This window comes from Perognathus longimembris, chromosome 14 (assembly GCF_023159225.1).
Source record: "Perognathus longimembris pacificus isolate PPM17 chromosome 14, ASM2315922v1, whole genome shotgun sequence".
In the NCBI taxonomy this organism is placed as follows: Eukaryota; Metazoa; Chordata; class Mammalia; order Rodentia; family Heteromyidae; genus Perognathus; species Perognathus longimembris.
In genome coordinates, this window is record NC_063174.1 from 45,616,434 (window position 1) to 45,639,727 (window position 23,294).

The 23,294-nt window shown below is 37.8% G+C and overlaps 1 protein-coding gene across 9 annotated transcripts in view; it reads left to right on the forward strand.

The window, feature by feature from the left end:
• Positions 1–23,294, forward strand: part of Nrxn3 (neurexin 3) — a 1,433,525-nt gene that overhangs the window by 1,358,967 nt on the left and 51,264 nt on the right. For 5 of the 9 annotated variants that reach the window (XM_048362219.1, XM_048362221.1, XM_048362224.1 and 2 more), the window contains one exon: positions 21,763–21,850. In XM_048362219.1, coding sequence (XP_048218176.1) covers positions 21,763–21,850 — 88 coding nt within the window. The remainder of the gene's footprint in view (positions 1–21,762; positions 21,851–23,294) is intronic. The other 4 variants (XM_048362225.1, XM_048362222.1, XM_048362223.1 and 1 more) reach the window with 1 other exon arrangement.

The window sequence follows — 23,294 nt, forward strand, 5'->3', positions numbered from 1 at the left end:
TATGGCTGGGCATCTGTGGATCATCAGTATAATTCTAGCTACTTAGGAGGCTAAGAACTGAGGATCAATGGGCAGGAAAGTCTCTAAGACTCTTTATTTCTAAATAACCACTAAAAAAAAATCTGGAAGTAAAAGAATGACTCAAGTGGTAAAGTGTAAAATATGTAAAAGGAACTCGGCAAACCTTGAGTGAAAAAACTAAGGGACAGTGCCCAGACTCTGAGTTCAAGCCCCCAAACCTGAACACACACACACACACACACACACACACACACACACACACACACAGAGTATTATATATGAATTTGTGCATGTGTATCTTATTAAATCCTTAAATCTAAATATATGCCTTCCTTGGTTTTTAAATTAACTTGATTGTTTTAGAGGTTAATGTAGTTTTATTTTATTAGGTGCAAGAGTTATTTATGCTTGTTCTTGACACTTGGTTTCTTTTAAGTATCCACTATTTATTTAATTCATAATTAGTAGCTAAATATATATGATCAGTTGTTATATTCAGCTCATTTGGATGGCCTAAAACTAAAGAACTGAAAACATGCATTTGAGAAAGAATGGGTTTAAGGTTGAGAAGTTAGGGGTGGTATGCATAGTCGGGGCAGGGGAAAGGTATAGACACCCTGCATAGTAATTTAAATGAGATGCTGAGGAAATAAGGAAGAATATAGTGAGCTGGCCTATGTCATGACCCAAGATCATCAGCATTGAGCAGCCACGGCCCTACTCACACCCTAGGGAGGTATACAAACAAGAGGGATTTGTGTCTAAGTTCTTGGGTCTTTGCTGGGCCCCAGGCTTCCAGTCCACTTAGCTGTCTCATCTTAACATTCTGAGGAGATTAAAAAGAGCCACCTTTTCCTTGACCCAGTTTTACTTTAGAGTCTAGAGCAGAGACACCGAGAGAAATGCAGTGAGGATTGACGTTCATTGGTATTGTGTGTGACTCAGGATACAAATTGAGCCCACTGCTGTGGCAGCAGCTTTCCATACAGATTTAATCCCCACCCGACTACTGCCGGCACCACGGCTAATAAGTCTAGTGCTTACACTGCGGATCACAAAGCCCAAGATCATCTGCTTGTTTTACTAGGGCTGCTCCTCAAAAGGTATTTACTTGTCTACTCAGTGGATGGGAGGTGGTAAAAGGCTTCTTTGCTGTTCTCTGCTGGCTCCAATGCTTTGAAGTGGAAAGATTTCTCTTTTAACTGTCTTGTCACGTAGGTGGAAAGTCTTGCACGCCTAAGAACAGTTCTGACTCATCCATAACCACTAGAAGGTGACAAACTTTGGACTCTGTCCACAGCTGGGGAATTCTGTTCCTTGAAAGCATCGGGCACTAGGTTATAAATACTGTGGATTTCTAGTACCGTACAGGATGTCCTGAGCCACGCCATTCAAAAGGAAAGCTTGCAGAAAAACTTGAAAAGATTTAGTACTTAGAAAAAATGAACTATCCTTTCTCTCGTATTTCATAAGCCAGATTTATATCTACTAACTAAAAGACAATATTACATTCCCCCTTTTAGTGTCATGGAGCAAAAATACATAGTAGATAGAAATCAAGACTTAAGTTTAGTTCTATCTGAGTCACAGCTAAGGGTATGACCTCTGATTAGTCAGGATAGAACTCTATCATACATAAAGAATATTCAGAGAATCAGCTACCTAGACAGATTTTTTATTATGATTATTATATTCGCTTGGAAATTCTTAGAACCATTTTATCCTTTAGAGGGAGTTGGTACATGACTGATGGACTTGAGGGAATATTAAAAATGAATGAATGACACAGATTTGGTCTGCCATATGATTTTCAACATCTCTTACAGCTCTAAGAATTTTAAACAATCTATGTGCTTGTCTAGAAGCCTTTAGCTAAGAGTTCCATAATCTCCAAAGGGGTGCGGGGCGGGTTGAAGAGCTGACCATCAAATGTAACTTATAGGTGATAACACATAGAGAAGGAAATCAAATTAAACTCATACGATCTCACATTGGAATATGAGTTTTACTGAATTGCACAATATGGTGCTTGTAGGGTGCCTGCCCTGACCCAAAGAGATCAAGATTTGGGCCTCATATTCAGGATCACCTTTGGATTCAGCAGCTTCTCCTTGAAGTGTCCCTTTAAATCTCTGTGTCACGTCCACTGTTTATTTTCTCAGAGACCAGGGAGAGGAGGGCTTTGTCTGCATGGGCAAGGTCTTTCTGTTGAGCTTTGGAACAAAGGAGATCCTTTGCCACTAGCCTATCTTTCAGCAAAATGCCTGCTGTGATAACATAATTGTCTCAAGAGCTTTGCCTTCATGAAAGTGTGTTTCCCATGATATGATTTCAGTGTGCAGCCCTCTGTGAATAGCTTGGCATATGTCTTGTTGTATTTAATTGATACTGACTACTAAAGTGGACATTAAGTGACAGCGAGTGACTAAGCTATCGGTCTTTGTTACCCAGCCTTTCCACTCCCCAGTCATTAACTAGGAAGAAATGTGTGACCCAGAAAGTCATGACTAGTATTAAGTTGGACAAAAAAAAAAGAAATTAAAATATTCCAGTTTGCTTTCATTTAAATAAGGCAGATGAGTATTTTTGTTCAAGAATGAAAAATATTAAAAAAGAAAGAAGAGAGCTTTCTTGGCAGTAGAATCCATCTGCTTATGCTGTTGCCTTCACTGTGATACTGGGGCCAAAGATTGTGTTTATGGGCAAAGGACTATATTATCAAAGTCCTCTTGCTTATTCTCTATAGCGTCACTATTTTGACATTCATTGAAAACCAGAAATTGCAAACATTTTTTAGCCCAGCTAAGAAACTTTCCAATTCAGAAGAAAACTTTTTTTCCCCTAGATTCTACAGTTTGATAGATTTTGAGTAATTTTTGTTTTGTTTTGTGTTGTGTGTGCCTTAAAATCAGAGCCTCAAGGTCTCAATTGGCTTTTTCACTCAAGAACAGCACTCTGCCCTTTGAGACACTTCCATTTTTTTCTGGCTAATTGGAGATTAAGAATCTCATGGACTTTTCTTCCCAGGCCGGCTTCAAACAAATCCTCAGACCTCATTTTCCTGAGTAGCTAGGATCACAGGCAGGAGCTACTGGTTTTGAGTAACTTTTTTATATTATGACTGAAAATGTTATTGTGTTATTTTATTATGTGAAATTACAGTACTATCATGTTGTATGTTTAGAATTTCCTTGGTTACAGCTGTTTGTGCTGTGTTGGGTTTGCTTATGAATCTGCAGACCTTATTTTGTAAGGTAATCTGTATTCTATCTCCTGCGTTTTTCATTTATTCTGTGACCTTTTCTATTTTGCCTCTTCTGTAATCCTCTCCCTATCCTTATAACACAAACATAAAACTAGAAATGGTCTGAGGATGTGCTGCAAGTCTTGGAAATTAAAGCTTTACATAAATGTCTGCTAAGAGAAAATATTCCCTTCCCATTTCATAGCACGATAACAATTGAACCCTCCCTCATCCTTTCTCTTTATGCTCTCTCAAACCTTTCTCCTTCAAATATATTGGGTCATGGAAAAAATGGAAGTAGATCTTTGTGTAGCTTTCAAAAACATGAAGCAAAGGTCGAAGAACATTTCTACTTATAAGTAGGTTGAATAATATGAAAATTCCACACCCTGGCTCTCACCGACAGGGTGGTGTTTTCTGTGCGGACTGTACCCTTCCTTAAGGGCCCGGGTTTACTTTTGTGAGGTGTGTGTCAAGACTTTCTTCTTCCTTCTTTTGGGTAATGCTTCAGTTCAGAAAAGCAGTGCTGTTCCCATGGGCTTAGGAAGGACTGGAGAAAGCAATTGAGTTGTTAAAAATAATATTTTTAGTAAGGTTTGAAGGATGCTGGATTTATTTTTGCATGTTGTTTTTTTTTCCCTTCCCTTTAAGAATGGATATTAAAACATTCTTTGGGCTCATTAAAAAAAAAAATCTATCCCTTTATCAAGCAAGACTGAAGGAGATAGGCCACATATATTAGAAGTCAAAAGCATCTGATCTCCAAAGAATGAGGAAAAATCTCTTCCCTAGTTGTATTTGTAGGTACATTTTTTTTTGGTGTTGCTTTTTTTGTTTTGTCTTGTTTTGCGTTTTTTTGTTTTTTTAAACAGGTAAAGCTCAAACGAGCACAGCATGATCCAGATGGTGTTTAAAGCTTCTGGAGCTTCTTTTATGTAACTTAGTCTCTGACAAGTATCTTCCAGCTGAGACTCCATCGGGCCTTTAAAATTAACTGTATCCCTTTTGTGTCTTCTTTATTCTCATGTGTGTATCTCATCACACACACATGCATGCATGCACACACATGCACACTCTGGCACAAGTGTGAACATGGTCATTCCCAAATCTAACACAGCTGAAAATAACTGCAGGGCTGTATGAACTGTCTCTCAGGCTCAACAGTGTATGTCATTGGAAGACAGAAAAACTCCACAGGATGAACAGATGATAGAATCCTTACCTACTGACAAGAATTATTTGCCAGGCTTTCACCTTCTCGAATGGGGCTATACTTAAAAGCAGACAGAAGCAAAGCATTCTATTCACCTCTGAAGTGCAGGCACTAATGTTCTCTTTCAGCTGAGTAGCCCCAGCAGGAAAATTTTACTTGACAGAACAGATGCTTTAAATACCTATAATATGCATTTTGGTAGGTTTAACCAAATATTTTCTTGTCTTTGTATAACAAGATCATTTTGCTGGTATGATATTAATGTTCATGGACTATGTAGAATCTGATTTATCTCTCTCCCCTTCCTTTTCCCTTCCCTTGCTCTTCTATTTATCATCTATCAATCTGGCAGGCTTGCTGGCTACCATATATATATATATATATGTATATGTATATGTATATGTATATATATGTATATGTATATGTATATATATACACACATATATATTCATCATCATCATTTTTCAGTTCTACATCCTACTACTCAACTTCTTTACATTTATCTGATATTCTGGCAAAGCCAAATTAATCTTTACTTTCCTTCCACTCTGCTTTTGTAGTTCTCTGTTTTAACTGGACCTATCTACATAGTCGATATGTTCCCATCTCTGTCTTCTAATATCCTATGAGTTTGTCAGAGCCAAAAGCCCAACATTGTCATCTTCATTGTTTCTCCTCTGAACATCCCTAAGCATGGGATGAAGTTACTGCTCTGTTCACTGAGAACTTTTATTTTTTGGTTATTAACTATTACTTAAAGATTTTTTTTTTACCTCCAGATACTTACCCAGTTAATTTAATACTTCTCAAGACTGGGGCATTGTAGTCTTTTGGATTTCTGAGCTAATGCTTAGAAAAGACCTGTTGGGTGAGTGAGTGAATAGTGAGTCATTGCCCTTGGCATAGCTGGGGAAATCCTTTGAGATGTTAGGAGAGATATTTTCTCAATGCCAAGGGCTTTGTTCCTAGATGAATTGCATGGACCATGCTTGCCTCATAGGCATTAGCTGGTATATAATCTGCTTGAATCATAAAAGTATTAGAAAAAAAACCACTTTGATATCAGATAGTAGATAATACAATGCCTCATGACCCTTGGGGACTCAGTGCTTGCAGGTCACCTGAAATCTGCCCTATAGGGTTCCCTCTGTCTTCATTACAATGTATGCTGAGGCCTTGGATAGCTGAAGCTTCCATGATCCAACAACAGCTCTGAGGCTGCTGTCCGTTCTGATGAGTCAGCTCCCCTGCTACTCCGGCTATTAGACACTGACTACTATATTTTGTTACCTCTGCCAATATCATCATTACAGCCAGTGAAATACCCACAAAAGACAGTGAACACCACTGACCATTTATAGACGATGTATATGTAGACTCTATATACTATGTCCTTCACCACAACAGACAGGGAGCTCAGACTCTGAAGTGCTACTTAGGATCTTTAAGCATCTACCTAATTTAGCTGCAAAAGATGTACATGTACATATATATGTATATGTATATACATATATACATACACACATATATCTTCTATACTATACATAGAGCTAGAAATGCATTATTTTCCCTAAAGGGGAAACTAGGGAATGAGATTTCCTTTGGACCTATGTGTGCCAAGCAATTAGAAGCATATTAAAAACCATTTTATGTACAAGCATTTATTACCTCTACCCATAGGATATTGCCTATATGGGAAATTAAAGGCCCAATCCAATGTGTTCTTGGGTGTTCAGCCTATGAAGGTCTTTAAAACTTAAAGTCTATTCACTCTGCATTTATTCTGTGTTTAGAGACTACCTGGGCTTGTTAATGTGAACTCTATAACTAACGACATTTCAGAGCTACCCCCTCCATGCATTAATGTGTGCATCACAGGGAAGAGCGAGGGATGATAAACTGTGTTAACTGCACCATGTTCAAGTAAGATTTATCTAACAAAGAACTGTCTAATGCATTAATGTGAATATTAAGAGACAGATATTTATCTTAATGGACTCTGAGGTACTTATAAACAGTGTAATTTCTGGAATCGTTTTACAGGGCATTAATCCAGAGTCATTACACTTTCTCTTACTTTATTTTATATAAGGAATTCCAGTTAAGGGCGAGTACAGCTAGACAAGTGTGGACCAGGAACTAGAGGCTCCTTCTGCAAAGTCTGTTTAGATAAAATTGTTTGCAATGATTAGAAGCAAAACCATTAATCTCTTTGTTGGCACTTATTAGACTTTTTGCAAAAGACTACTTAAATATTTAACAGTACCCATCTCAAGATTACTACACGATACTAGATTTATGTTAAGCCTATAGTCCTACTAATAAAGATTTGATTTTCTAATACACAGTTGTAGAATAAGAGTATAAATTGCTTGTGGACTAATGAGGCATACTCTATCTTGAAAGCAAATGTGTTCTTACAGAGAAATCTTTGGTTCTTTAGTCTAAGTTTTAGCTCATTTCTGTTTGATTTAAAAAATAAGTATGTCTTTATGGGGGCATAATGGTGTATGTTTGATACATGTATATAATATAAAAGTATCAAACCAGGTTGATTACATATTCTTCACTTCAGATATTTATAATTACTTGTAACAAGGAGACTTAACCCTTGAAATAAAAACCTCTACTTTTTCAAGTCACCCCTTCAGTCTTGGAGAAGTCACTTGTTTACTACATAAAGCTCTGATGTTTTTAGAGTTCCCATCTAAGTGAGATTCTGCAGCATTTGTTTTTCTGTGCCTGATTTATCTCACTGTTCATAACACGTGCTCGGTCCATCCATCTTGTTAACGACAAGAATTTCCTATTTTTTTAAAGCTTGACGAATGCTCCATCCTGAATACATAACCTGTTGTTTAAATCTATACCTATGGATGAGAAAACCCTATTCAGCTTTTAAAGTTGTTTCTGTGTTCCTCATTCTTCCAAAGGTAGTGTCCCTAGAACTAAAATGATTCAGCAAGCATGGGAAATGCTGTTTCTCTTCCATCTGTAGCATTTCTAACCTTTAACATGAGGCGTGTCTTCACCAATTCTGAAATTAATAGACATTCCCTGAGCTGGAATTATGCATTTAAACTTTTTTTCTGTACAAGTAGGCTACAGTCAGCACTCTAGCAGAGTCCTGTGGATGAAATAACACTGTAATCTTACCAACTCATCACAAAATAATAACATCTCTGAGTCACTGACCTCCCTTCCATCCTACCTAAGAGTGTCTCAAACAAATAGAAGAGAAAGTTAGGATATTGGTGAGTGCCTGGGCTCCCACCATAAATAAATGGAAAATTTCATGTCTTATGACTCTTAACACGATTCTTCCTCCTTGATATTAGTTTCTTGATCTTCCCCATCAACTAGCAATGAAGTTTGAATATAATGAAATAAGTGCTTTAAGTGAAATTCCAAAAGGCCTACATAGGGTGTATTGTATTTCAGATCGGGGGAAAGTTACCTTTAAATTATTTGGGTTGGTTCCTAGAAAAGAATATATGCTACAAAAGGAATTTAGTGCAAATAGGATCAAAACCTAACACATTTCTAAGTTATTACAGGCACACGTTGATGAAAAACAATCCTACAAGTTACATGGCAGCCCAAAAATGTGAACTTTACTTGATAAGTAGTTTGATATATTGGAAATAGGACAACAGCACAAGAAAGCAACTTGGGGTTTCATTGTCATTTTGGTTTCATTGTCATTTTGGTTTTCTTGGAGTTTTTTTTTTTTTTTTTTTTTTTTTTGGCCAGTCCTGGGCCTTGGACTCAGGGCCTAAGCACTGTCCCTGGCTTCTTCTCGCTCAAGGCTAGCACTCTGCCACTTGAGCCACAGCGCCGCTTCTGGCCGTTTTCTGTATATGTGGTGCTGGGGAATCGAACCTAGGGCCTTGGGTATCCGAGGCAGGCACTCTTGCCACTAGGCTATATCCCCAGCCCCTTCTTGGAGTTTTTGAACTCAGGGCCTCGTGCTTGCTCAGTTGGCCCTCTGTCACTTAAGCCACACTTCCAACCCCATTTTATTTCTGGTTAATTGGTCTTGTTGACTTTTCTGTCATTGGAACTCAGTCTCCTGAGAGCTGGGGTTATAGTCATACGTCAACAATGACTTCTCTAAAGCATGGTTTCTATCTTGGCCATACTTTGTAGAGACACTCAAAAGAATGAAATAAGGGCTGGGGATATGGCCTAGTGGCAAGAGTGCCTGCCTCGGATACACGAGGCCCTGGGTTCGATTCCCCAGCACCACATATACAGAAAACGGCCAGAAGCGGCGCTGTGGCTGAAGTGGCAGAGTGCTAGCCTTGAGTGGGAAGAAGCCAGGGACAGTGCTCAGGCCCTGAGTCCAAGGCCCAGGACTGCCCAAAAAAAAAAAAAAAAAAAAAAAAAAAAAAAAAAAAGAATGAAATAAGAATAGTCAGGGAAAACAGTCAAGGGATTTCAAGAGCCATCTGTGGAAGCAATCAAGGCAGTAGACATAAAAATAATAATAATAAAACTTCAAGGTAGAGATGAGGTTGTAGGATGTGGAACCTGCAGGTGTGGTGGTCAGTAGGGGGTTCACTGGTGACCCTGAGGGTTTGGGTTTGTGTCTAGAGCATGATGAGAGACAGAGCCAAGCCTAGCAGCAAGGGGCAGAGGGTCTGTCCAATCCAGGCTAGGCTGAGTATAGATGCTTAAAAGATATTTAATTGAGGGTGTGCCCGCTTAATAAATTAGAAATGTTTGTCTCTGCTTACTCAATTCCCAAACAATCCCTCTTTATCCCAAATCCTCTTAAACCACCCAGAATTAGCTGAGCACAGTAATCTCTGTGTTGTTTTTCTCATGATGGTGACATCCAAACCCCTCTCCTGGCTACTAGTAAAATGCCACCTGGTGACAAACGTTAGAGGCCACTCACCTGGGGCTGGCATCTTCTTGGCTTTCTGCTTCTCTCTTTGTATTGTTCTCTCCATTGTGGCTGACTTTTTCTTCTAGTAATAGAAAAACTGACAAAGTAGGACTGAAGAGGGGATATATTTCCTTATGTAACTTCTGTGCAGTCAAGAATTCATTGTATATACCACACAATTAAGAAAAGTAAGACGAGAGGTGGAGTCAAGAAGGGGTGAGTCTGTTGAAGATGACACTGAGCAAGATGTGTTGTGTTCCTAAACTGCTTTGTTAAATGACATTACTTCCTTTGTGCAACTACTTTAAACATAATGGAAAAATTGAAAAGACTTCTGGCCTAGAAAGTAGAAGACTGATGAGTCTTATATTGTTTTCTATTTCATAATAGCAGAGTCACAGCTCAGTTCCTTGTTTTGGGCTCTCTCTTCCACTTGCCATCAATTGGTCCCCATCAGACAGCTAGTTGCAGCTCCAGGCATCCCACCCAAGGAATGTCCCCTACGGGAGAATGAACAACAGCTAGACCACCCAAGCCCTATTCTTTTATCAAGATTAGGACAATACCCTATAACAGACATGCTGTTTTCATCTCCTTTTTCAAATCGGTGCCACATGTTCACTTCAAGTTGCAGAGGAGACTTGCTTAGTCTGGTCCCGTTACCAGTCCTAGAAAGGGGAAGAGAGGAATGGATATTCCAGTGTCTGTAACAACTGCCTTTCCTGATACACTGTAATTTATTGCAAGGCTGGAACCCTGTATCGTAGTCTCAACTTATGTCTGTGTTACACCAATCCCTTCTTATTACCTTATGCTATGATGGGCATACAAATATCTGAGTGGGAAGTGTTTGAGGAGCCATTCATGGTCTAAGCAACTTGTTTTGGTTTTTGGTCTTTCTGAACCACTTTCAGGGCATAGGAGGCTTTTTCAACACTTCTCAAAATCTAGACATGAAAGGAAAAGACTAGATTTTAGGAGGAAATCTATGCTGCTATAAAAACAGAGTAAGGCTTAAAGTACATTCTTCAGTAATGAATACATGAAAAGAAGCTTCTTAAATTATGAATGTGGCTCCTCTGGTTTATTGCCCAGTAATATAGTTATATTGATTTCTGTTTATTTCCAATCACTTAGAAGGAGAGGATGGGTTGTTTAGAAATCTTGATCCCTAAAAGATTGTCATTAATGCTACTTTACTGTATTTAGTTGTTTATATTTTGCTCAAAGTGGTTGAATCAATACACATACAAACACACACACACAAATACACACAAATAGCACAATTTCCTTTGCTCTCTAGAAGACTAGGGAAAAATACACACACACACACACACACACACACATACACACACACACACAGCTAAGTAAAGATGTTCAGATAAAAATAAGGCCCAGAAAATGACATATTGATTTCTTTCCAAGAAATTGAGTGTAAATTTAAAATATTCTCTGCCATCATTTTTTAAATGACAAGGATCTTGCAAAGTTAGAACTCATTGAATTTTACTTCCTCACCAGGTGACATGAGATAGCCCACCATCCCCAGCATCAGCTACATGTGAGAGTTTACAGAGGAGGTTTTGCTTACAGCCATTGCTAGCAAACGCCCTCTGTTAGCTTGGTTCTCCGTTCTGATAGTTCCATCCACCCTATTACCTTTGCAAATAAAGGCAATGCAGTTTTTCAGGCAATTATGTCATCATTATATGAGTTTACACTGGTGGTGGTGAAATTCTGAAGAGTTGGAATGAAGTCAAATGTGCAAGAGCTGGGACTTTATTCTGGAATGTTCTCTGTAATATTACTGAGCAATGGATCCCATAGATAACCAGGAATGTAAGACTTGGGGTAAGCCCTGTAGCGGTATAGAATGTGGTGCTGTTTCTTCCAGAGTAACTGAGAGGGAAATAAAGCTAGCTGCAACCATAGTCTTGATGCTGGCACAGTGACCCAGTTCACGGAGTGTGAACTGTTTGCCATAATTTGAGTTTCTGAAAATCATAAAACAGTCTTTGGACTGTTCAGAAACATTTTGCAGATCTGATTTCAGAGGTGGCTATGTAATTTGTGAAAACCAGCACACAGGAAAACTACATGTCCCTTGATTAAAAAAAAAAAAGGAAAAAAGAAAACAATGTCTAAAAGCACCAAAATACAAAGTTCTTATTTTTCTTATTCTTTTTTCTACCTTCCCTTTTTAAAACTCATTAACATATTTGATAGTTAATGCCATTTTGAGCAATGAAAACATTTAGAATATTCAGCAATTACCATGAATATTGACATTTATTTTCATTTTGCTGGTTTTAAGTACAAATGGATTCAAACATAGAATCACCAAAACCTGTCTTACAGAAGTAGAGAGTAACAGTATGGAATAATGAAAATCTTTTTCAAAAAGAAAAAAAAAGTTGATGCTGTCCTTGGTAGAAGCTTTTTTAGAGTCTTATAATATCTATATACTATCTATTGTCTAGTATCTATGTTACTACTTCAGGATTATATTAACATTTGCCTTTGGTCATTCTCCTTTGAAAATAGGTATTTGTAGTAATAACAATGTAATAAAGAACTCAGTTTAAAAGGAAATGCTCCATACACACACACACACACACACACACACACACACACACACACACACACACAATCAATGAATGAGGAGTGAAAGGAAGGTAAGAAAAGCATGTCAGGTGGGCTGGGAATATGGCCTAGTGGTAAAAGTGCTTGCCTCATATACATGAAGCCCTGGGTTCGATTCCCCAGCACCACATATATAGAAAAGGCTAGAAGTGGCTCTGTGATTCAGGTGGCAGAGTGCTAGCCTTGAGCCAAAAAGAAGCCAGGGACAGTGCTCAGGCCCTGAATCCAAGGCCCAGGACTGGCAAAAAAATAAATAAATAAAAGCATGTCAGGTTTTGGGCACTTCAGCTAGATTTTTTTTTTTTTTTTTTTTAGCATCAATTCACAATAGCTAGAGGCCTGAGGTAAAAATCAAAAGGACAGGGCTGGAGGTGTGGCTCAAATGGTACAGTGTCTGCCTCACAAGCATATAGCTCTGAATTCAATCCCCTGTACCAAAGGAAGACAGCAGAACTGAGTTCGTAGTGGAATTCACAGCCAAATTTGTCTGCACCTATAATAAAAATAGCCATCAACAATTAGCTTTATGTATACATAACCAATAAGCACCCAATCTAGATTCCTAGAGATGGCATGTGCTAGTAGGTGGTTTTATTTTATTTTATTTTTTTCTGTCTCCTAAATAATATGTAATTTCTCCAGGCCAAGAAATAAATTGAAAGGATTTAGAGGGATTTGCTTATCAGTGGAACACCACGTAGCAATACATTCCTCCTGCTTTGGGAAGGTACATTGAAGTTTGGTTAATCTCCTGTGGTTCAATACTCCTCTTTGCTCTGTCAGGCTGCCTTGAACAACAGATAGATTAATCCCCTTTCCACCCACTCTCGTCTTTTTCCGCCCTCCCCTCTCTCTTGATCTACCTTTTCCTTTTTTGAACAGATGGAAGAAAAATCTTAAAAGAGGAAAGAAAACGCAAACAAAATATGGCACCACACTTAGTAATATCATCATTGCAGACCTCAAGAATGGAAATAAAGGACCCCAGGCCTTCTCAAAGAATATGATTAAGCTTAACTTAATTTTACTTCATATTTTTTACTGTTAATTAAATCTTGAGTCTACAAAGGGATTTTCTTAAATGCTAATTAACTACCAAAATTATTAGACATCATGTCATTCTTTAGCCTGTGCCAGTATATGCATTATGGAGGCAGGGGGAATGAAAGGAAGGTAAATAGAATCTTTAGGAAAATAGAAGACAATTTGGATTGCCAGATAAAATGCAGCTTTTAATGATAATGTGTCAATGATATATCTTTGTTATAATGGTTAACCCACATTATTATTTAAAGATTAGTAAATACTAATGGTCTTGAAAAAAATCAACTGAAAACAAATTCTTCCTGTCTTAAAAACCTAATAGTTTGTAAGTTCCATGAAGACAAATGTCCAGTGCCACACAGTAATTGGCACACCAAAGGCACTTCATGAATACCTATGGGGGAAATGAATGAGTAATGCAAGCACAAATATAATTATATATCCACAAAAAGGTTTTATTTAAAATTCAGATTTCTTACAAGACTGTTCCAGTTAAACTAGTTTTTCTTTAAACTCAATGCACTATCTTTAAAAGCCTTCTTATTCCATAAGGATCTGAGCCAACTAAGGGAAACATCTCCAAATATATTGCTTGGCAAATTATTCTCTTCAGGAGTGAGTAGAGAGGGGGAAAAAGAAAATAATACCTTGAAAATCCACATGACATGCACACTGAAGACACTGCTAACTCAGAGGGAACTGAAATGTAGACATTTAGACCCAGAAAGGTAGGATACAAGAATAGGTAACTTAACCATACAGGAACTTTGTTCATCTGATCATTTAGAACCTTCTTTCATGCTATGTCTTCATGTTTGATACTTGAGACTATTTTTTAGTTTGTCATAATAATGTCTATTGCAAATGACAGTGGAGGACATGTCTAGTCAAAATAAAGTGAAACACATAAACATCATATTTACACAAGCTTACTGTTTTCTGGGATTATTTCCATACTGGCTTGAGTTGGGTGATGTGGCGATGACAATAATTTAGTAAATAAAATCTTAGAAAATTTAGTCAGATGGCCAAACTTGTAAAATCTTACTTAAGCTCAGTGTTAGTGGCTTGTACCTATAATCCTAGATACTCAGGTGTGAGATCTGAGGTGATGAGGTTCAAAGCCAGCATAGTCAATCAAGTCCATGAGACTCTTATCTCCATACTATCCAAACTACCAAAATGCTGGAAGTGGAGCTGTTGCTCAAGTGACAGAGCTCTAGATAGCCTTGAGCACAAAAGTGCAAGGGTAGCACCCAGGCTTTCAATTTTAGGCCAAGGAGAGTCACACACATACACACAAATCTTACATGAGATTATAAGTAGGCTCTTGTTAATTTAAAAATAAGTTTTCAATATCCTTTCTTACCCCCAATAGCTGTTATTTAAATGGACCCATATTTTATTTGATGGAACTCTCCCTCTTCTGAGATACTTCAAGTGCTAACTCTACCTCCATCTCTGAATTGAAGTGTAGAGAGGAAAGATGGAGAACACTGAGCATTTAGAGGAATTTAATTCTTTTTTAGCATATAGCAGCTGTGAAGACATATAGCTGTTTTTGATGGAACTTCAGGATATTTATGGGCCTTTCTCTTTTTCCTTCCTCCCTGGAAGAAAGAGGCTCATCATTCTTGAGTGTGTTATTTATAATTTCATAAAGCTGTTCTGTGGAAAGACCTAAATTTTATCTCACACTTAATCTCAGTCAGATAAGTATGCTCCCAAAGAACTGGGTAGAGAAAAAAATAGATTATATCCCAAATGATTAGCCCAGTGACAACATAAGATAAAGGGCTAAGGGTTGGAATTTAAAGTCACAAAAAGCAATTGGGCAGTCATGACAAAAATACCTTGAGTAGTTCCAATCATAGCAATAATCACTTTTCTCAATACCAAATAATGAATAATGAGAAAGAACATTCTGGACTCATCTTGGTACTAGGATGGGGTAGAGCTTTCAGAATGAACAATTAGAAGCAGTGGATTATAGAAACAATAACTCACCAGTGGAAAATGAGCAGTCAGGTTTGTGAAATTGAAAGAACCAGAAGGTAAATAGACCTATAAATTTACCTGGGTGGACAGAATTTTGAGCTTTCTTCACTGCCAGTTTTATTTTATGGTGATTTCAGTAAGCACCATTAGGGGGAGAGCAAAAAGAATATAATGCAATAAAGAAAACTTTCAGGAAAAAAATAAGGAGGGTTCTTGCCACACAGATATTTTCACAAGACCTAATACAAAACTAAGTAATTTTGACCTGTGGATTTAAATATGTAAAACTATCTATCTATCTCCTATCTATGACCTATCTATCTGTGCAGGAGAATATTCTGTGACTATTGGGAAAGCAAAGTGAAGTGTTTAATCTGCACCAAGAGGCCTCTTATCATATCCAAGCACAACCAAGGATCTGCACCAAACCGGTGTCAGCTTTCCAATGGATGTGAGAAATGGTATTGGTGGCTTAGAAAGAGGAGAAGGAGGACTGAAATCTGACAGGGCAGGATATTAAGTCTATGCTTGTTAGCCAAGTGTTCCATGATAAGAATAAGATGATAATTCAAGTTGCAGTCACACAATCTTTCCAGAACATCTCATCATTCCAGTCATCCCACACTTCTTGTAAATCTGCAAATAAACTGAGCTATTTCGTACTCCTGACCATTTATGAATGCTTTTATTTTTTACCAGAAATGAACTTTCTGTCTCCAGCCTTCAGACCTGGCTCTCCCTGCTTTAATTCCCACCTTTTCCTATAGGGCTCATTTTTTTTTTTTTGGCCTCTTTTCTGCCTAGAAGATAACACTACTGTCTAGCCACTTGATTCTCTTGGCATCTTATGTTTACCCTTGTTATCACATGCAGTTTAATATGGCATGTTTGTTTGCCTACCTGGCTGTCACATCAGAGACTGGATTCTCAGTGGAGAGGAATGCTCCATCCATCTCTCTATTTTTCATCAGTGCTGACATGCTTCACATAGTTGGTTGTTTGAAAAAAATTTAACATCATACATAAATGAACACATGAATGAATGAGTAAATGCTGATGGACTGAATGCAGGATGTGTCTTAATGACTTAATAATACACTGTATGATAATTATAATCTGGTCACTAACAAGACAATTTAGTTTGTAGGCAATTCTAGATCTTCTTTTTCTCGCCTAAATAACTTAAACAATACTGATATTAAAAATGTAGAGCATTTGTAAACAGATTTATAAAAAACACTTTAAGGTTAGCCACTGGGAACTACGAAAGCCTTTGATAGTCATTATGGGGGAAAGACATAGCAAATTTGACATGGAAGGAAATGATGTGGATATTCCAACAAAGATACATGGATAGAGAAGTCTCCTAAAGCAATAGTGTCACTTGAGAGAACACTTGTAGTGTTGATTCCCTTGGCTCTTGTAAGTTTTAGAAGAATTAATATGTGTTGATTGCATAATACAAAGCCTATGTAAAGCATGTGGCAAATATGATTAGTAGATATGATATTAGAGTGCTCCATTACCCATTTCTTCTCACCAATTCTAACTGAGCTTCTCAGAAATTAACCTGGATATGATTTTGGGAAAATATGTGTGTGTGTGTGTGTGTGTGTGTGTGTGTGTGTGTGTGTGTGTGTGTGAGAGACAGAGACAGAGAGACAGAGACAGAGACAGAGACAGAGGGAAAGAGACAGAGAGAGGAGAGATTAAGACTGCCCTGCATTTTATTTAACAACACCAGTTAAAAATTCTGTTCAATTCACAGCAATTCTATTTGGAATCTCTATCTGTATCAGAACCGCATGCCCCACTGGCCATGGGAACCAGCCATCAGAGAAGTATGCCTTTTCTTTCAAGGTCTAGCATTAGATTCCCAGCCTTGGGTTTTCCCATAGTAATCTGAGTTAAATGGCTATTGTTTTAGAATATGATCATAGGCTATACCTCTCTTCCAAAGACTTGGCTTGTAATTTTTTTTCTAAATGTCAAAGACAGAAGTAATATTTAAAAAATCTCTATCTGGTATTCATCTTAATACTTAGTCTTTTTGTAAATTGTACTTTAATGCTCCTGGTTTTCCAAAACTACCCAGGCCTGGCCAATACTGGATGCCAGGTTCCCTTAAAACACAGTGCCTTGTGTTCAGCAATGAGTGGCTGTGATCTTTGTAATTGCTTTGGGAGTTTCTGTTGGCTGTGGCTTTAAACGATTATGGACTTGGTTGCAGGGGCTGAATCGTGTTAGAGATCTGTAGAGAATGTGTAGATTTAGCACCACTGGAAACAGAACCTCTTCCAGTGACCTCTTGAAGCACTTTATCTGTGCATTTTATTTTATCCTTCTTCAGAAATTGTATGGGTACCATAAAATGTAGGTAGTGAATTATCAGCTATGAATAGCCCTAATAGAGATTGGATCTTAAAAGGTAGAGCACATACTGACATTAATAAGTTAGGAATGATTGACTGATCAATTGATGATTGGCTGGCTGAATAAATTGTTTGTTCAGTGAAATTACTCTATCCACAACCAAGACCTTTGACTCTCACTCCTGCTCTGTGAGTAGAAGAGCTGAGGTTACAGGTGTGCTGTAGGTAGTCAAGCCTGCTCTTACACACATACACTATACAGCTACCCATTAACATTCTTTGAGTCTAAGCTCCAATATGGGAGCTACTGTTTACACTGAGTTCTGTTGTATATTGTATGTCATTATGTATATGTAGTTAAATGTATGTGTTGCATGGCCCTAGATATACAAGTTCATACAGATTAGCAGGAAGAAATTCTTTTCTTTTAATTTTTATTGTCAAACTGATGTACAGAGAGGTTACAGTTTCATATGTTAGGCATTGGATACATTTCTTTTACTGTTTGTTACCTCCTCTCTCATTCCCCCCTCCCCCTCCCCTTTTCCCTTCCCTCCCATGCCTTGTTCAGTTCATTTACACCAAACAGTTTTGCAAGTATTGCTTTTGTAGTCATTTGTCTTTTTTACCCTGTGTCTCTCGATTTTGGTATTCCCTTTCAGTTTCCTAGTTCTAATACCAGTATACATGGTTTCCAATGTACTCAGATAAGATACAGAGATAGTGCAGGTACAACCACAGGAAGGGGATACAAGAAGCTCATCAATAATAGAAGCTACGATTACACATAGCACATTGAAAGTAGTTACAACAGTGATATAACAATCGTTTCCATAACATGGAGTTCATTTCACTTAGCATCATCTTATGTGTTCATAAGGGTATAGCTATTGGGCTCTTGTGATCCTCTGCTGTGACTTGCCTAAACCTGTGCTAATTATTCCCTATGAAGGAGAGCAGGAAGCAATTCTTACAAAAGAAGGGCAGGGCTCAGAAAGTTTAAGAGCAAGTAGAGTCTGCAGAGGCTGGTTAGAAGCCCTTTGGGGGAGGGAGATAGAACTACAGGTAGTGAAGGAATAGGACAGTGCCAGCAGCATTGAGGACACTATTATCCAAAGCATAAGATGGAGAGACTTATGATAAGAGGAAGATCCTGGAAAACAGTCCTTATTTCTTTGGATTCATAAGAGTGAAGCTCTTTCTCCTACAATTGAGTTCCTTTCTGATAACATAATGTGAATCTATATTTTGGTTGCTCTTGGAATTTTACATTGTATTCATGTATTTGTTTGATCGAGTCTCCTTCATTGATCTTTGAACTCAGGCCTTGGAGCTTACTTGGCTTACTGGCCCATCTGACCCTCTATTACTGGAAACTTGCCTCCAGTCTTGAATTTTGCTGGACATTTTAGAGGTAGAATCTAGTGAGCTTTTCTCCTGAGCTGTCTCTGAACAATAATCCTATAGATCTCAGCCTCTGAGTAGTTAGCATTTACAGACGTGAGTTACTGATGCCCAGCCATCAGTGACCTTCTTAAATATTATTATCTGGTTCTTGAGAGAACTTCTTGAGACAAGCTCATGAAATTTTATTAACTCAATGCTAGGGACCAAAACCACACAGAAAATTTTATAAGGCCCCTATACACAATTTCTAAGTGAATATAAACTATGAGCATATTCTCAATGGCTAAACCTTTAGGAACTTTCTTTTCCTACTTGAACTTTTCCCAAGAAGTTTTAATGCCAAAGATACAATATACATGCACTTAGGAAACCTTGGTCTTTTAGAGGGTCACAGATCATTGTGATATAGAAGATTCTTCCTTGCCCCTATCCAAGCCATTTTATTTTGTCTTGGGGGACCCTATTATCTCAAAGCATAGGCTTTATAATGATCAAACAATGATTGTTGGGTCCTTCCAAAATGGCACTTGCTCCATAAATGTCTTCTCCATCAGTACAGCTTACACTGATTCTCTTCCTGTCTCTATTCCCCAAGTAATGGGAACTGGGCCTATTAAAAGTCCCCTTGAAGCAAGAAATGCCAAAGGAATGCTTTTCATTTTATATTGACACTTCAGGGCACAGCAACCAGTTTCAGCTACTGCAACTGAAGTACATAATTCAATAGTGACTAATTGAAAAACAAAATATTTTTGGGATTGTTTCCTCTATTGCCCTGAAGGAGGAAGAGGATACTATGAAATATCTCCTTGTCAGATAGGGAATAGTAATCAGTAATGCGATCTAAAACACCTGTTACCAAATGACCTGATGCTGGTTTTCTACAGTGTTTCTCAGAGTTCTTCACATGGCACATGTATTTGAAAGAGGATGTTTCCGGAAACACTCATCATACAAGATGACATATGTGTTCATTTCCTAGAGCTTCATAGTAAAATATAATAGACAGGGTAACTGAGGCAGCAAAAATTCATTTCCTTACAATTGTAGGATCTGGAATTCTGAAATCAAGTCATCAGCAGAGATGGCGTCTTATGTTGCTTCTCACTTTGGCTTATGCATGACCAGTTCTTCTTTTGCTATGTGTCTTGATCTCCTTTTTTAAAAAAGAAATGCAAGTTTTTTGGATAGGGCAAAAGTCCATTCCAATAATTTTTATCTTAGCTACTTCATTAGTTACCTGTGTCCAAATGCAGTCACATTGTAATGTAAGAGGAGTTTAGCTTCCAACATACAAAAGAAAGGGACATATATGATACCAGTGGCTGATACCTGTAATCCTAGTTACTCAGGAGGCTGAGATTTGAGCATCTAGGTTAGAAGCTAGCCTGGACAGACTAATCTGTAGGACTCTTATTTCCAACAGCAAAGATCTGGAGAGCTGGAAGTGGTGCTTGAGCTAAACAAGACTGTGAAGCCCAGAGCTCAAGCCTCAGTACCTACACACACACACACACACACACACACACACACACACACACACACACACACACATTGGCAATGGGAATAACCCTGCTTGTAGTGTCATATAAGATGAGTTGTAAAGAAGAACTTAGTGGTTATAGATAGATATAGGTGTTTCCAAAGATGCATCTATTAAATCTCGGCTACGTTTCTCATTAGCCTTGTATCCTTTAACAGCTCTGGTGACTTCACTTTAGGCATCTTTAAATGTGTAAGACTAACCCCAAGAATACTAAACCAAGAATGGTTTGAGAATTGTGACTACTTTAAAAAAAAAAAACACCAATAGGTGGATGTATGTGTCAATCACAGAAATAGACTGTTCAATAGATGGGAAGTCTATTTCTGTGATATAGTTTTCATCTTGAAGATGGATCCAAGCTCCACTACCTTGGGAATAATAAGATCAGAAAGTTAGTTAATATTACTAAGTTTAAGCAGAAAAAGAAGTGAGCATTTTTTTAAACAACTACCACTGCCACTACCGAGCATTCAAACATGTAGTTAGCCAGATGGTTTTTATTTTTTTGAGGGGGGTGTTGTTTTTGTAGCTAGTCTGTAGATAATTATCATTCAACAATATGTATTAATGCATACAACAGATACCAGGTACTGATATATCTCAGTCTTCTGTGATCATTAAAGCTGACTTACGATGTAGGAAGGACTTTTGGTATTGCCAATACCCACAGCCCTTTGTGTATTTTCTAAGATCCCTGAAATTGTAGGCTTTCTGTAAGATTCAAAAAAAGAAGTCAATTTGAACTAGTACAATTACAGTAGAACTTTGTTGTGCTCTCTTCAGGATGAGCCTTGTACCTGTGTCTGGAAGCTGCCTATCACTCTGCTGGTCCCCATTACTAATTCAGCTAATTGCAGCAATTAAGGAAAAGAATCACCACTAGTGAGAGAAGCCATTACGCTCTGATGAACAGACTTTATTCCTCAGTGTTCACTCATTATGCCCACCGCTTATAGATTCACAGTCACCCAATCGTGCACTTGAGACCACACACCATATGCACTGCAATTCTCCCCAAATAACAGAGCCTTCCTGCATTCTGTGTCAGCCTAATTCTTCTATTGCCCACACTTTGCCATGGCCCTTCTCCTGCCCTTCTAATTCTCAAGCATGAAATGAGTGTCAGGCATAGGGTGGGAATTCTTAGGAATGGCTGGTATCTGCACGAGTCTCCTGAAACCTCTTTGGTCCCTCAGCATCAGCAAAGAACCATGCAGACTGTCTGGTCCAGTGTGAACAGACAGCAGTAATGTAATGGTGGAAGCTGGGATAAAGAAACAAGACTGACGTTTCTGTACATGGATTTACTTATCTTCTTTCTTTGTTTTCTCCCCCACTCCTACCCCTGCCCCACCATGTCATTTTCCTTGGCATGAACAGCCAACATCAGATGACCTTGTTTCATCTGCTGAATGTTCAAGTGATGATGAAGATTTCGTTGAATGTGAGCCGAGTACAGGTAGGTCAGGTCAGTCTTGTTTTGCTTGCTTTTTTTTTCATTTGCAAAAGACAATACATACATATATGTGACTATACATGTGCTTTATATATATTATAGTGTGTTAAATGTGTGTATTTCCTATATCTATATATGTCTAAGCATACATATATAAATATTAATTTATAAACCAAAGCATTCCATCCCATGGAAGGAGTAATAAGATCCCAGGGAAATTGAAACTCCCCTGATTCTTAAAGAAATAAGTAGATGGACTATAACCCAACTTTGAGCAACCAAATCTCCAGGCCAAACACTGCAAATGGGCAGTGGCCAGTGGGAAAAAAAATCTCTAAATTCATCCTTGACGAGGGCCTGAGAAAACTATATTGGAATGAAATCAGAAAAGCATGGACCCAAAGTGGAGTCTTGAAGATTGGTGTATATCACCCAAACCTCACAAATCATTCTGTGTGGCAGAACTAAGTTAAAAATTAAAAATACCATTTTTTCCATGGGATTTCAACAGCAGTTCACATGGTATTCTATTTGTGCTAATTTTGTTCATTGTATGTCTAGAGAAGTTGTAGCACTGTAGTAAATGCAGAATTAGTACTGAGTCATGCCATGTCAATTGCTGCGATGCTTCAAAATGTATCCACCATGCTAAAGTTGAGTGGACTTTGGCAGTTAGAAGCCTCAATGTGTTCCTTATTTGGACCCAGATACATTTTGATGTTTACTGGTCTTTCTTTATAGTGAGTTATATATAATACAATGTCCAGCAGGCAACTGCAGTCCGTAAATATTTCCTATCAACGTCCCCAAGTCGTCTGTTCTGAGACTTAAACATTTATATGTATATAATAGAGAACAGATATCATCGAATTTCTGTGTATGTTTAACAAAATTCGAAGTTTGAGTTGGATCAGAGCCTTATTTCTGCACAGGCTAAAAATAAATAAACAGTAAATGTTTGAGTTGATTGTTTGGGTTGCTTTAATTTTCCATTTTTTTTTCTTCTTCCTTAAGAAAAAGTAAGCCACTAAACATTTTTCTGTTGGTAATTCCAGAGAAATTTAAGCTTCGTGGGAAAAAAGAGACTATGTCAAAAATTAAATCCTTCCATTTCGTACCTTCAGATGATTTAACATTTCAAATTTTGTTGAAGCTTGCGAGTGGATTTGGATGCAGGAAGTTCTATGAGTTTTTAGCCTTAACATTGCACCCCAATAATATGTCCCTACTATTCTAGGTGTGTCTTGTTGCTTGGGGAATTTAGTCATATAAAGGAAGGTAAACACAACATACATGCAGATTTTTTTTCATGTTATTGGGTATCAATTCATCTATTAATTTATTTAAAAATATTTCTCAGCATTCAGGCAAAAACATACACTGTATTCCTAGATTTGAATACTTCCTGTTCTAATATGTTTCAGAAATAAGCTTTCATAGAATAAAGAGATTTTCT